We start from the raw sequence: 13792 nt of genomic DNA on the forward strand, positions 1-13792 counted from the left end.
ATGTATTCATACCCCGTGACTAATTCCATATTTTGTTGTGTTACAGCCTGAATTCAAAATGAATTCATTTAAATTATTTCTCTCCCATCTACACACAATACTCCATAATTACAAAGTGAAAACATGTTTGTAGAAATTTTTGCAAATTTATAAAAAATGAAATATATGCTTAGTCCCCTCCTGTACTCCCTGTGGCCAAGCACGACTCCACATCACCAACAAACTATCATGGTCCAAACACACCAAACTATCATGGTCCAAACACACCAAGACAGTTGTGAAGAGGGCACGACAACACCTTTCCCCCTCAGGAGACAGAAAATATTTGGCAAGGGTCCCCAGATCCACAAAGAGTTCTACAGCTGCACCATCGAGAGCATCCTGACCAGTTGCATCACCGCCTGGTATGGCAACTGCTCTGCATCCGACCGCAAGGCGCTACAGAATGTAGTGTGTACGGCCAAGTACATCACTGGGGCCAAGCTTCCTGCCATCCAGGACCTATATACTAGGCGGTGTCAGAGGAAGGCCCCAAAAATGGTCAAAGACTCCAGTCACCCTAGTCATAGACTGTTCTCTCTGCTACCGCACAGCAAGCTGTACCGGAGCACCAAGTCTAGGTCCAAAAGGCTCCTTAACAGCTTCTACCCCCAAGCCATAAGATTGCTGAACAATTAATAAAATGGCCACCCAGACTATTTGCATTGAGCCCCTACTCGCTGTTTACATTTACATTTTAGTCATTTAGCAGACGCTCTTATCCAGAGCGACTTACAGTTAGTGAGTGAATAATTATATATATATATATATATATTTTTTTTTTCATACATACTTTAGCAACAAATCCGAGGCGTGCACAACTATGGGGCAAAACAGACGGTGTTGGCTTCGACTGTTGACAACATGGAAACTATATTTTGTCTCCAATATGTATTGAAAACATAAATACATTTGCGCAATGGGCACTTGTTGTCTCTCAAATACATTGTTTCAGTTGTTTATTATCTATGCATAGTCACTTTACCCCTACCTACATGTACAAATTACCCCGACTAACCTGTACCCCAGCACATTGACTCGAGTCTCTAAGAGCTTTGCACACCTGGATTGTGCAACATTTGCCCATTATTCTTTTCAAAATTCTTTAAGCTCTGTCAAATTGTTTGTTGACAATTGCTAGACAACCATTTTCAGGTCTTGCCATAGATTTTCAAGTAGATTTAAGTCAAAACTGTAACTCGGCCACTCAGGAACATTCACCGTGTTCTCGGTAAGCAACTCCAGTGTAGATTTGGCCTTGTGTTTTAGGTTATTGTCCTGCTGAAAGGTGAATTCCTCTCCCATTGTCTGGTGGAAAGCAGACTGAACCAGGTTTTCCTCCATTTATCCCGAAAAGCTCTCCATTCCTTAACGATTAGAACCATACTCATAACATGATGCAGCCACCACCATGCTTGAAAATATGGAGAGCGGTACTCAGTGATGTGTTGTGTTGGATTTGCTCCAAACATAAAACTTTGTATTCAGGACATAAAGTTAATTACTTTGCCAATCTTTTTTCAGTTTTACTTTAGTGCCTTGCTGCAAACAGGATGCATGTTTGGAATATTTGTATTCTGTACAGGCTTCCTTTTCACTCTGTCAATTAGGTTAATATTGTGGAGTAACTACAATGTTGTTGATCCATCCTCAGTTTTCTCCTATCACAGCCATTAAACTCTGTAACTGTTTTAAAGTCACCATTGGCCTCATGGTGAAATCCCTGAGCAGTTTCCTTCCTCTCCGGCAACTGAGTTAGGAAAGATGCCTGTATCTTTGTAGTGACTTGGTGTATTGATACACCATCCAACTTGTAATTAATAACTTCATCATACTCAAAGGGATATTCAATGTCTGCTTTTTTTCTTCTTTTTTTTTAAACCCATCTACCAATAGGTGCCCTTCTTTGCGAGGCATTGGAAAACCTCCCTGGTCTGTGTGGTTGAATCTGTGTTTGAAATTCACTGCTCGACTTAGGGACCTTACAGATAATTGTATGTGTGGGGTACAGAGATGAGGTAGTCACTAAAAAATCATGTTAAACACTATCATTGCACACAGAGTGAGTCCATGCAACTTATTATGTGACTCCTGAACTTATAGGCTGGCCATAACAAAGGGGTTGAAAAGTTATTGACTCAAGACATTTCAGCTTTTCATTTCGAATTAATTTGTAAAGATAAATCGAAAAACAATTCAACTTTGACATTATGGGGTATTGTGTGTAGGCTAGTGACAAAACATCTCAATTGAATCCATTTTAAATTCAGGCTGTAACAACAAGATGTGGAAAAGGTCAAGGGGTCTGAATACTTTCTGAAGGCTCTGTATCTTTGCTACCTTAGAAGTGTTTACTTTGCAGGCTGACTAGAATCTACTGAGTTGCAATGTCATCACCATCTTTTGCTGTATCTTTGCTGTTCCTTGACTAAGAGGTGATGACCACTCCAGCGTCCCCTCCTGTTCCTTGACTAAGAGGTGATGACCACTCCAGCTAAGTCCCCTCCTGTTCCTTGACTAAGAGGTGATGACCACTCCAGCGTCCCCTCCTGTTCCTTGACTAAGAGGTGATGACCACTCCAGCTAAGTCCCCTCCTGTTCCTTGACTAAGAGGTGATGACCACTCCAGCTAAGTCCCCTCCTGTTCCTTGACTAAGAGGTGATGACCACTCCAGCTAAGTCCCCTCCTGTTCCTTGACTAAGAGGTGATGACCACTCCAGCTAAGTCCCCTCCTGTTCCTTGACTAAGAGGTGATATGAACTGAAGCCATGTCTCATGTGTCCTCTCATCCTTTGAATGTTTGCTCTCCAAGCACTGAGTAACCCTGTCAATTTTCTCTCATTACTGTATGTAGAGTTAGTCACATACACAAACACATTATTACACAACAATGTGATTATAAGCCTTGCTTGGACTAACTCATTCTTAGCTCTTTTGTCTAACTGTGTGTTATTGTTTTTTGTCTTCCCAGTCAAATCCTGTCCTGCCCTCAGTGGAAGAGTTGAGCTCTTCTCCAAAACCATCCATCCATGATGAGCCTGTCCTGCACTGAATCCTCTGAACACCTCAACTCATCATGGACTTAAGTCAAGCATCTGAACACCTCAACTCATCATGGACTTAAGTCAAGCATCTGAACACCTCAACTCATCATGGACTTAAGTCAAGCCTCTGAACACCTCAACTCATCATGGACTTAAGTCAAGCCTCTGAACACCTCAACTCATCATGGACTTAAGTCAAGCCTCTGAACACCTCAACTCATCATGGACTTAAGTCAAGCCTCTGAACACCTCAACTCATCATGGACTTAAGTCAAGCCTCTGAACACCTCAACTCATCATGGACTTAAGTCAAGCCTCTGAACACCTCAACTCATCATGGACTTAAGTCAAGCATCTGAACACCTCAACTCATCATGGACTTAAGTCAAGCATCTGAACACCTCAACTCATCATGGACTTAAGTCAAGCCTCTGAACACCTCAACTCATCATGGACTTAAGTCAAGCCTCTGAACACCTCAACTCATCATGGACTTAAGTCAAGCCTCTGAACACCTCAACTCATCATGGACTTAAGTCAAGCCTCTGAACACCTCAACTCATCATGGACTTAAGTCAAGCCTCTGAACACCTCAACTCATCATGGACTTAAGTCAAGCCTCTGAACACCTCAACTCATCATGGACTTAAGTCAAGCCTCTGAACACCTCAACTCATCATGGACTTAAGTCAAGCATCTGAACACCTCAACTCATCATGGACTTAAGTCAAGCATCTGAACACCTCAACTCATCATGGACTTAAGTCAAGCATCTGAACACCTCAACTCATCATGGACTTAAGTCAAGCATCTGAACACCTCAACTCATGCTTAATTCAATCACTGCTGTGTAGCCCTCTCATTCCCCATAATATTGTACTATTAATGTCTTTATTAAATGTTTTAGGTTAAATAAATTAGTCTTTGGAACACGCGTTGTCGTCTCCGTCACTCCTATTTTATTTTTCAAGTAACCAGCCAGCCAATGGCTGCAGACTGGAGACTGCAGAGTCAGAGTCCCTTGGTTCTCACCATCCTCCATCTTGGAGAAGACATGGCGCTCGTGGGCGGAGCCGGGACTTGAGATAGAGCCGAGGAGTTTGGAGGAGGGGCGGGGGACACGTAGGTTGTTGGGGGACGGACTCCCCAGGTCCGCGTTCAGTCGTTCCAGGCGGTTGCGCTCTCTCTCCACTTTGTTCTGGGAGGGGAGGAACACACCATGTTTAGGCCTCCAGAGGGATGTTGTGGTGACCTCATGTCATCTTCATAGACACAAACACAACTGTATATTCTGTATATTCATTTGAAATGGCTATATGCAAAATAGAATTTCAAAAAATATATGTTTTTAATGAATATTTCTCCTACCTTTATTTTCTTGCGATGCTTGATCTTCTGAACATTCTTATTGGTCGGACGTACGATCTTGTCAGCTTTGACCCATTCATCATATCTGACAGGAGAGACGGAGACAGAGGGTCACTCACAGGTCAACGGTAACTGATAAAGCTTATGTCCCAAATGGCACCCTATTCCCTATGTAGTACACTACTTTAGACCAGCACCCTATTCCCTATATAGTGCACTACTTTAGACCAGGGCCCTATTCCCTATGTAGTACACTACTTTAGACCAGCACCCTATTCCCTATATAGTGCACTACTTTAGACCAGGGCCCTATTCCCTATGTAGTGCACTACTTTAGACCAGGGCCCTATTCCCTATGTAGTGCACTACTTTAGACCAGGGCCCTATTCCCTATGTAGTACACTACTTTAGACCAGGGCCCTATTCCCTATATAGTGCACTACTTTAGACCAGGGCCCTATTCCCTATATAGTGCACTACTTTAGACCAGAGCCCTATGGGATTCCGTATAGGCCTGGTCAATAGTATTATCACATTCTCTCTCAGACAAACCAACACCCCACTGACCACACAAAGACATTCAACCCTCTATCTATAGTCTATCTGACCCCGACTTTAGTTAAAGAAGATAAATCCACATTATATTATGGAATAAGACAAGCTTAATGAAGATAAATCAACATTAGGATAAAATACCAACAACCACAGAAATGATTTCAAAAAAGTTACTAACCAAAGATAGTACTTAACTTAGGTCTACAGAGAGTTACTACTCAAAGATAGTGTCACACCCTGGCTCTGGGACTCATTATGTTGAGCCAGGGTGTGTTCATTTCTATGTGTGTATTTCTATGTTGGTGTTCATTCTAGTTTGTTGTATTCTATGTTTGCCTGAGTGACTCCCAATCAGAGGCAACGAGTGTCAGCTGTTGGCTGGTTGTCTCTGATTGGGAGCCATATTTAAACTGTATGTTTTCCCTTTGTGGTTGTGGGTTTTTGTTCCGTGTTGGTTTGTTTATGTAACCAGGGACGTCACGTTTTCGTTTTGTTGTTTTGATCGTGTGATCATTCTAAATAATAAAATGTTCGCATTCAACGCTGCGCCTTGGTCCTCCTCTATGAATGACGATCGTGACAGATAGTACTACTCAAAGATAGTACTACTCAAAGATAGTACTTAACTTAGGTCTACAGAAAGTTACTACTCAACGACACTACTTGACTTAGGTCTACAGAAAGTTACTACTCAAAGATACTACTTAACTTGGGTCTACAGAAGGTTACTACCCAAAGATAGTACTTAACTTGAGTCTACAGAAAGTTACTACCCAAAGATAGTACTTAACTTGGGTCTACAGAAAGTTACTACTCAAAGATAGTACTTAACTACCTACAGAAAGGAATGAACGTCTTCCAACGTCACACCACAAGAGAGAAAAGCCTCTGATCAACCACTTATGGAATTCAACCACAAAACAACAGTAAGACAATGACATCCCTACATTGGACTCCCTGTGAAAAGCTCTTCTCTATTGTGTCTGTCTCATGATACACTCATGTATGCCAACTCCACTTCAACATAGTAACACCGTATTACACTGTCTCTGGCCCGGGGGGGAGGGGGGAGAGAGGTAGAGGTGAGTCTAGCAACCCTTTATAACCACATTCACACTATAGGGACCACCCCAACCGTACCCTTTAAAACCACATTCACACTATAGGGACCACCCCAACCGTACCCTTTATAACCACACTATAGGGACCACCCCAACCGTACCCTTTATAACCACACTATAGGGACCACCCCAACCGTACCCTTTATAACCACACTATAGGGACCATCCCAACCGTACCATTTATAACCACACTATAGGGACCACCCCAACCGTACCCTTTATAACCACATTCACACTATAGGGACCACCCCAACCGTACCCTTTATAACCACACTATAGGGACCACCCCAACCGTACCCTTTATAACCACACTATAGGGACCACCCCAACCATACCCTTTATACCCACACTATAGGGACCACCCAAACCGTACCCTTTATAACCACACTATAGGGACCACCCCAACCGTACACTTTATAACCACACTATAGGGACAACCCCAACCGTACCCTTTATAACCACATTCACACTATAGGGACCATCCCAACCGTACCCTTTATACCCACACTATAGGGACCACCCAAACCGTACCCTTTATAACCACACTATAGGGACCAACCCAACCATACCCTTTATAACCACACTATAGGGACCACCCCAACCGTACCCTTTATAACCACACTATAGGGACCACCCCAACCGTACCCTTTATAACCACACTATAGGGACCATCCTTCCGTACCATTTATACCCACACTATAGGGACCATCCCAACCGTACCCTATATAACCACACTATAGGGACCACCCCAACCGTACACTTTATAACCACACTATAGGGACAACCCCAACCGTACCCTTTATAACCACATTCACACTATAGGGACCATCCCAACCGTACCCTTTATAACCACACTATAGGGACCACCCCACCGTAACCTTTATAACCACACTATAGGGACCACCCCAACCGTACCCTTTATAACCACACTATAGGGACCATCCCAACCGTACCCTTTATAACCACACTATAGGGACCATCCCAACCGTACCCTTTATAACCACACTATAGGGACCACCCCAACCGTACCCTTTAGAACCACACTATAGGGACCATCCCAACCGTACCCTTTATAACCACACTATAGGGACCACCCCAACCGTACCCTTTATAACCACACTATAGGGACCATCCCAACCGTACCCTTTATAACCACACTATAGGGACCAGCCCAACCATACCCTTTAGAACCACACTATAGGGACCAACCCAACCGTACCCTTTATAACCACACTATAGGGACCACCCCAACCGTACCCTTTATAACCACACTATAGGGACCACCCCAACCGTACCCTTTATAACCACACTATAGGGAACATCCCAACCGTACCCTTTATAACCACACTATAGGGACCAGCCCAACCATACCCTTTAGAACCACACTATAGGGACCAGCCCAACCATACCCTTTATAACCACACTATAGGGACCAGCCCAACCATACCCTTTATAACCACACTATAGGGACCACCCCAACCGTACACTTTATAACCACACTATAGGGACAACCCCAACCGTACCCTTTATAACCACATTCACACTATAGGGACCATCCCAACCGTACCCTTTATAACCACACTATAGGGACCACCCCACCGTAACCTTTATAACCACACTATAGGGACCACCCCAACCGTACCCTTTATAACCACACTATAGGGACCATCCCAACCGTACCCTTTATAACCACACTATAGGGACCACCCCAACCGTACCCTTTAGAACCACACTATAGGGACCATCCCAACCGTACCCTTTATAACCACACTATAGGGACCACCCCAACCGTACCCTTTATAACCACACTATAGGGACCATCCCAACCGTACCCTTTATAACCACACTATAGGGACCAGCCCAACCATACCCTTTAGAACCACACTATAGGGACCAACCCAACCGTACCCTTTATAACCACACTATAGGGACCACCCCAACCGTACCCTTTATAACCACACTATAGGGACCACCCCAACCGTACCCTTTATAACCACACTATAGGGACCATCCCAACCGTACCCTTTATAACCACACTATAGGGACCAGCCCAACCATACCCTTTAGAACCACACTATAGGGACCACCCCAACCGTACCCTTTAGAACCACACTATAGGGACCATCCCAACCGTACCCTTTATAACCACACTATAGGGACCACCCCAACCGTACCCTTTAGAACCACACTATAGGGACCATCCCAACCGTACCCTTTATAACCACACTATAGGGACCAGCCCAACCATACCCTTTAGAACCACACTATAGGGACCAACCCAACCGTACCCTTTATAACCACACTATAGGGACCATCCCAACCGTACCCTTTATAACCACACTATAGGGACCACCCCAACCGTACCCTTTATAACCACACTATAGGGACCACCCCAACCGTACCCTTTATAACCACACTATAGGGACCACCCCAACCGTACCCTTTATAACCACACTATAGGGACCACTCCAACCGAACCCTTTATACCACACAATAGGGACCACCCCAACCGTACCCTTTATAACCACACTATAGGGACAACCCCAACCGTACCCTTTATAACCACATTCACACTATAGGGACCATCCCAACCGTACCCTTTATAACCACAATATAGGGACCACCCCAACCGTACCCTTTATAACCACACTATAGGGACCATCCCAACCGTACCCTTTATAACCACACTATAGGGACCATCCCAACCGTACCCTTTATAACCACACTATAAGGACCATCCCAACCGTACCCTTTATAACCACACTATAGGGACCACCCCAACCGTACCCTTTATAACCACACTATAGGGACCACCCCAACCGTACCCTTTATAACCACACTATAGGGACCACCCCAACCGTACCCTTTATAACCACACTATAGGGACCACCCCAACCGTACCCTTTATAACCACACTATAGGGACCACCCCTCCCGTACCCTTAATAACCACAGTATAGGGACCATCCCAACCGTACCCTTTATAACCACACTATAGGGACCACCCCAACCGTACCCTTTATAACCACACTATAGGGACCACCCCAACCGTACCCTTTATAACCACACTATAGGGACCATCCCAACCGTACACTTTATAACCACACTATAGGGACCATCCCAACCGTACCCTTTATAACCACACTATAGGGACCACCCCAACCGTACCCTTTATAACCACACTATAGGGACCACCCCAACCGTACCCTTTATAACCACACTATAGGGACCATCCCAACCGTACCCTTTATAACCACACTATAGGGACCAGCCCAACCATACCCTTTAGAACCACACTATAGGGACCACCCCAACCGTACCCTATATAACCACACTATAGGGACAACCCCAACCGTACCCTTTATAACCACACTATAGGGACCACCCCAACAGTACCCTTTATAACCACACTATAGGGACCACCCCAACCGTACCCTTTATAACCACACTATAGGGACCACCCCAACCGTACCCTTTATAACCACACTATAGGGACCACCCCAACCGTACCCTTTATAACCTAACTATAGGGACCACTCCAACCGAACCATTTATACCACACAATAGGGACCACCCCAACCGTACCCTTTATAACCACACTATAGGGACAACCCCAACCGTACCCTTTATAACCACATTCACACTATAGGGACCATCCCAACCGTACCCTTTATAACCACACTATAGGGACCACCCCAACCGTACCCTTTATAACCACACTATAGGGACCACCCCAACCGTACCCTTAATAACCACAGTATAGGGACAACCCCAACCGTACCCTTTATAACCACATTCACACTATAGGGACCATCCCAACCGTACCCTTTATAACCACACTATAGGGACAACCCCAACCGTACCCTTTATAACCACATTCACACTATAGGGACCATCCCAACCGTACCCTTTATAACCACACTATAGGGACCATCCCAACCGTACCCTTTATAACCACACTATAGGGACCATCCCAACCGTACCCTTTATAACCACACTATAGGGACCACCCCAAACGTACCCTTTATAACCACACTATAGGGACCACCCCAACCGTACCCTTTATAACCACACTATAGGTACCACCCCAACCGTACCATTTATAACCACACTATAGGGACCACCCCAACCGTACCCTTTATAACCACACTATAGGGACAACCCCAACCGTACCCTTTATAACCACATTCACACTATAGGGACCATCCCAACCGTACCCTTTATAACCACACTATAGGGACCACCCCAACCGTACCCTTTATAACCACACTATAGGGACCACCCCAACCGTACCCTTAATAACCACAGTATAGGGACAACCCCAACCGTACCCTTTATAACCACATTCACACTATAGGGACCACCCCAACCGTACCCTTTATAACCACACTATAGGGACAACCCCAACCGTACCCTTTATAACCACATTCACACTATAGGGACCATCCCAACCGTACCCTTTATAACCACACTATAGGGACCATCCCAACCGTACCCTTTATAACCACACTATAGGGACCATCCCAACCGTACCCTTTATAACCACACTATAGGGACCACCCCAAACGTACCCTTTATAACCACACTATAGGGACCACCCCAACCGTACCCTTTATAACCACACTATAGGTACCACCCCAACCGTACCATTTATAACCACACTATAGGGACCACCCCAACCGTACCCTTTATAACCACACTATAGGGACCACCCCAACCGTACCCTTTATAACCACACTATAGGGACCATCCCAACCGTACCCTTTATAACCACACTATAGGGACCACCCCAACCGTACCCTTTATAACCACACTATAGGGACCACCCTAACCGTACCCTTTATAACCACACTATAGGGACCACCCCAACCGTACCCTTTATAACCACACTATAGGGACCACCCTAACCGTACCCTATATAACCACACTATAGGGACCACCCCAACCGTACCCTTTATAACCACAGTATAGGGACCACCCCAACCGTACCCTTTATAACCACACTATAGGGACCATCCCAACCGTACCCTATATAACCACACTATAGGGACCACCCCAACCGTACCCTTTATAACCACATTCACACTATAGGGACCACTCCAACCGCACCCTTTATAACCACACTATAGGGACCATCCCAACCGTACCCTTTATAACCACACTATAGGCACCATCCCAACCGTACCCTTTATAACCACACTATAGGGACCACCCCAACCGTACCCTTTATAACCACACTATAGGGACCACCCCAACCGTACCCTTTATAACCACACTATAGGGACCACCCCAACCGTACCCTTTATAACCACACTATTGGGACCACCCCAACCGTACCCTTTATAACCACAGTATAGGGACCACCCCAACCGTACACTATATAACCACACTATAGGGACCATCCCAACCGTACCCTTTATAACCACACTATAGGGACCACCCCAACCGTACCCTTTATAACCACACTATAGGGACCACCCCAACCGTACCCTTTATAACCACACTATAGGGACCACCCCAACCGTACCCTTTATAACCACACTATAGGGACCACCCCAACCGTACCCTTTATAACCACACTATAGGGACCATCCCAACCGTACCCTTTATAACCACATTCACACTATAGGGACCACCCCAACCGTACCTTTTATAACCACACTATAGGGACCACCCCAACCGTACCCTTTATAACCACACTATAGGGAATACCGCAACTGCACCCTTTATAACCACATTAACACTATAGGGACCACCCCAACCGTACCCTTTATAACCACACTATAGGGACCACCCCAACCGTACCCTTTATAACCACACTATAGGGACCATCCCAACCGTACCCTATATAACCACACTATAGGGACCACCCCAACCGTACCCTTTATAACAACACTATAGGAACCATCCCAACCGTACCCTTTATAACCACACTATAGGGACCACCCCAACCGTACCCTTTATAACCACACTATAGGGACCATCCCAACCGTACCCTATATAACCACACTATAGGGACCACCCCAACTGTACCCTTTATAACAACACTATAGGAACCATCCCAACCGTACCCTTTAAAACCACACTATAGGGACCACCCCAACCGTACCCTATATAACCACATTATAGGGACCACCCCAACTGTACCCTTTATAACCACACTATAGGGACCACCCCAACCGTACCCTTTATAACCACACTATAGGGACCATCCCAACCGTACCCTTTATAACCACACTATAGGGACCACCCCAACCGTACCCTTTATAACCACACTATAGGGACTACCCCAACCGTACCCTTTATAACCACACTATAGGGACCACCCCAACCGTACCCTTTATAACCACACTATAGGGACCACCCCAACCGTACCCTTTATAACCACACTATAGGGACCACCCCAACCGTACCCTTTATAACCACACTATAGGGACCATCCCAACCGTACCCTTTATAACCACACTATAGGGACCATCCCAACCGTACCCTTTATAACCACACTATAGGGACCACCCCAACCGTACCCTTTATAACCACACTATAGGGACCACCCCAACCGTACCCTTTATAACCACACTATAGGGACCACCCCAACCGTACCCTTTATAACCACACTATAGGGAATACCGCAACCGTACCCTTTATAACCACATTAACACTATAGGGACCACCCCAACCGTACCCTTTATAACCACACTATAGGGACCACCCCAACCGTACCCTTTATAACCACACTATAGGGACCATCCCAACCGTACCCTATATAACCACACTATAGGGACCACCCCAACCGTACCCTTTATAACCACATTCACACTATAGGGACCACTCCAACCGCACCCTTTTTAAACACACTATAGGGACCACCCCAACCGTACCCTTTATAACCACACTATAGGGACCATCCCAACCGTACCCTTTAAAACCACACTATAGGGACCACCCCAACCGTACCCTATATAACCACATTATAGGGACCACCCCAACTGTACTCTTTATAACCACACTATAGGGACCACCCAAACCGTACCCTTTATAACCACACTATAGGGACCACCCCAACCGTACCCTTTATAACAACACTATAGGAACCATCCCAACCGTACCCTTTAAAACCACACTATAGGGACCACCCCAACCGTACCCTATATAACCACATTATAGGGACCACCCCAACTGTACCCTTTATAACCACACTATAGGGACCACCCCAACCGTACCCTTTATAACCACACTATAGGGACCACCCCAACCGTACCCTTTATAACCACACTATAGGGAATACCGCAACCGTACCCTTTATAACCACATTAACACTATAGGGACCACCCCAACCGTACCCTTTATAACCACACTATAGGGACCACCCCAACCGTACCCTTTATAACCACACTATAGGGAATACCGCAACCGTACCCTTTATAACCACATTAACACTATAGGGACCACCCCAACCGTACCCTTTATAACCACACTATAAGGACCACCCCAACCGTACCCTTTATAACCACACTATAGGGACCATCCCAACCGTACCCTATATAACCACACTATAGGGACCACCCCAACCGAACCCTTTATAACCACATTCACACTATAGGGATCACTCCAACCGCACCCTTTTTAAACACACTATAGGGACCACCCCAACCGTACCCTTTA

At 45.5% G+C, this 13792-nt stretch overlaps 1 protein-coding gene across 1 annotated transcript in view; it reads right to left on the reverse strand.

Annotated features, from left to right (window-relative positions):
• The window catches only part of LOC311100941 (AT-rich interactive domain-containing protein 4B-like), a 241961-nt gene that overhangs the window by 21897 nt on the left and 206272 nt on the right, over nt 1-13792 (reverse strand). The window contains exons 17-18 of the mRNA XM_084141917.1: nt 4453-4537; nt 4117-4282 (exon numbers count right to left, since the gene is read on the reverse strand). Of these exons, the coding sequence (XP_083998043.1) occupies nt 4117-4282; nt 4453-4537 (251 nt within the window). The remainder of the gene's footprint in view (nt 1-4116; nt 4283-4452; nt 4538-13792) is intronic.

This window comes from Coregonus lavaretus (genome assembly GCF_964263955.1).
Source record: "Coregonus lavaretus genome assembly, chromosome: 25".
Classification (NCBI taxonomy): Eukaryota; Metazoa; Chordata; class Actinopteri; order Salmoniformes; family Salmonidae; genus Coregonus; species Coregonus lavaretus.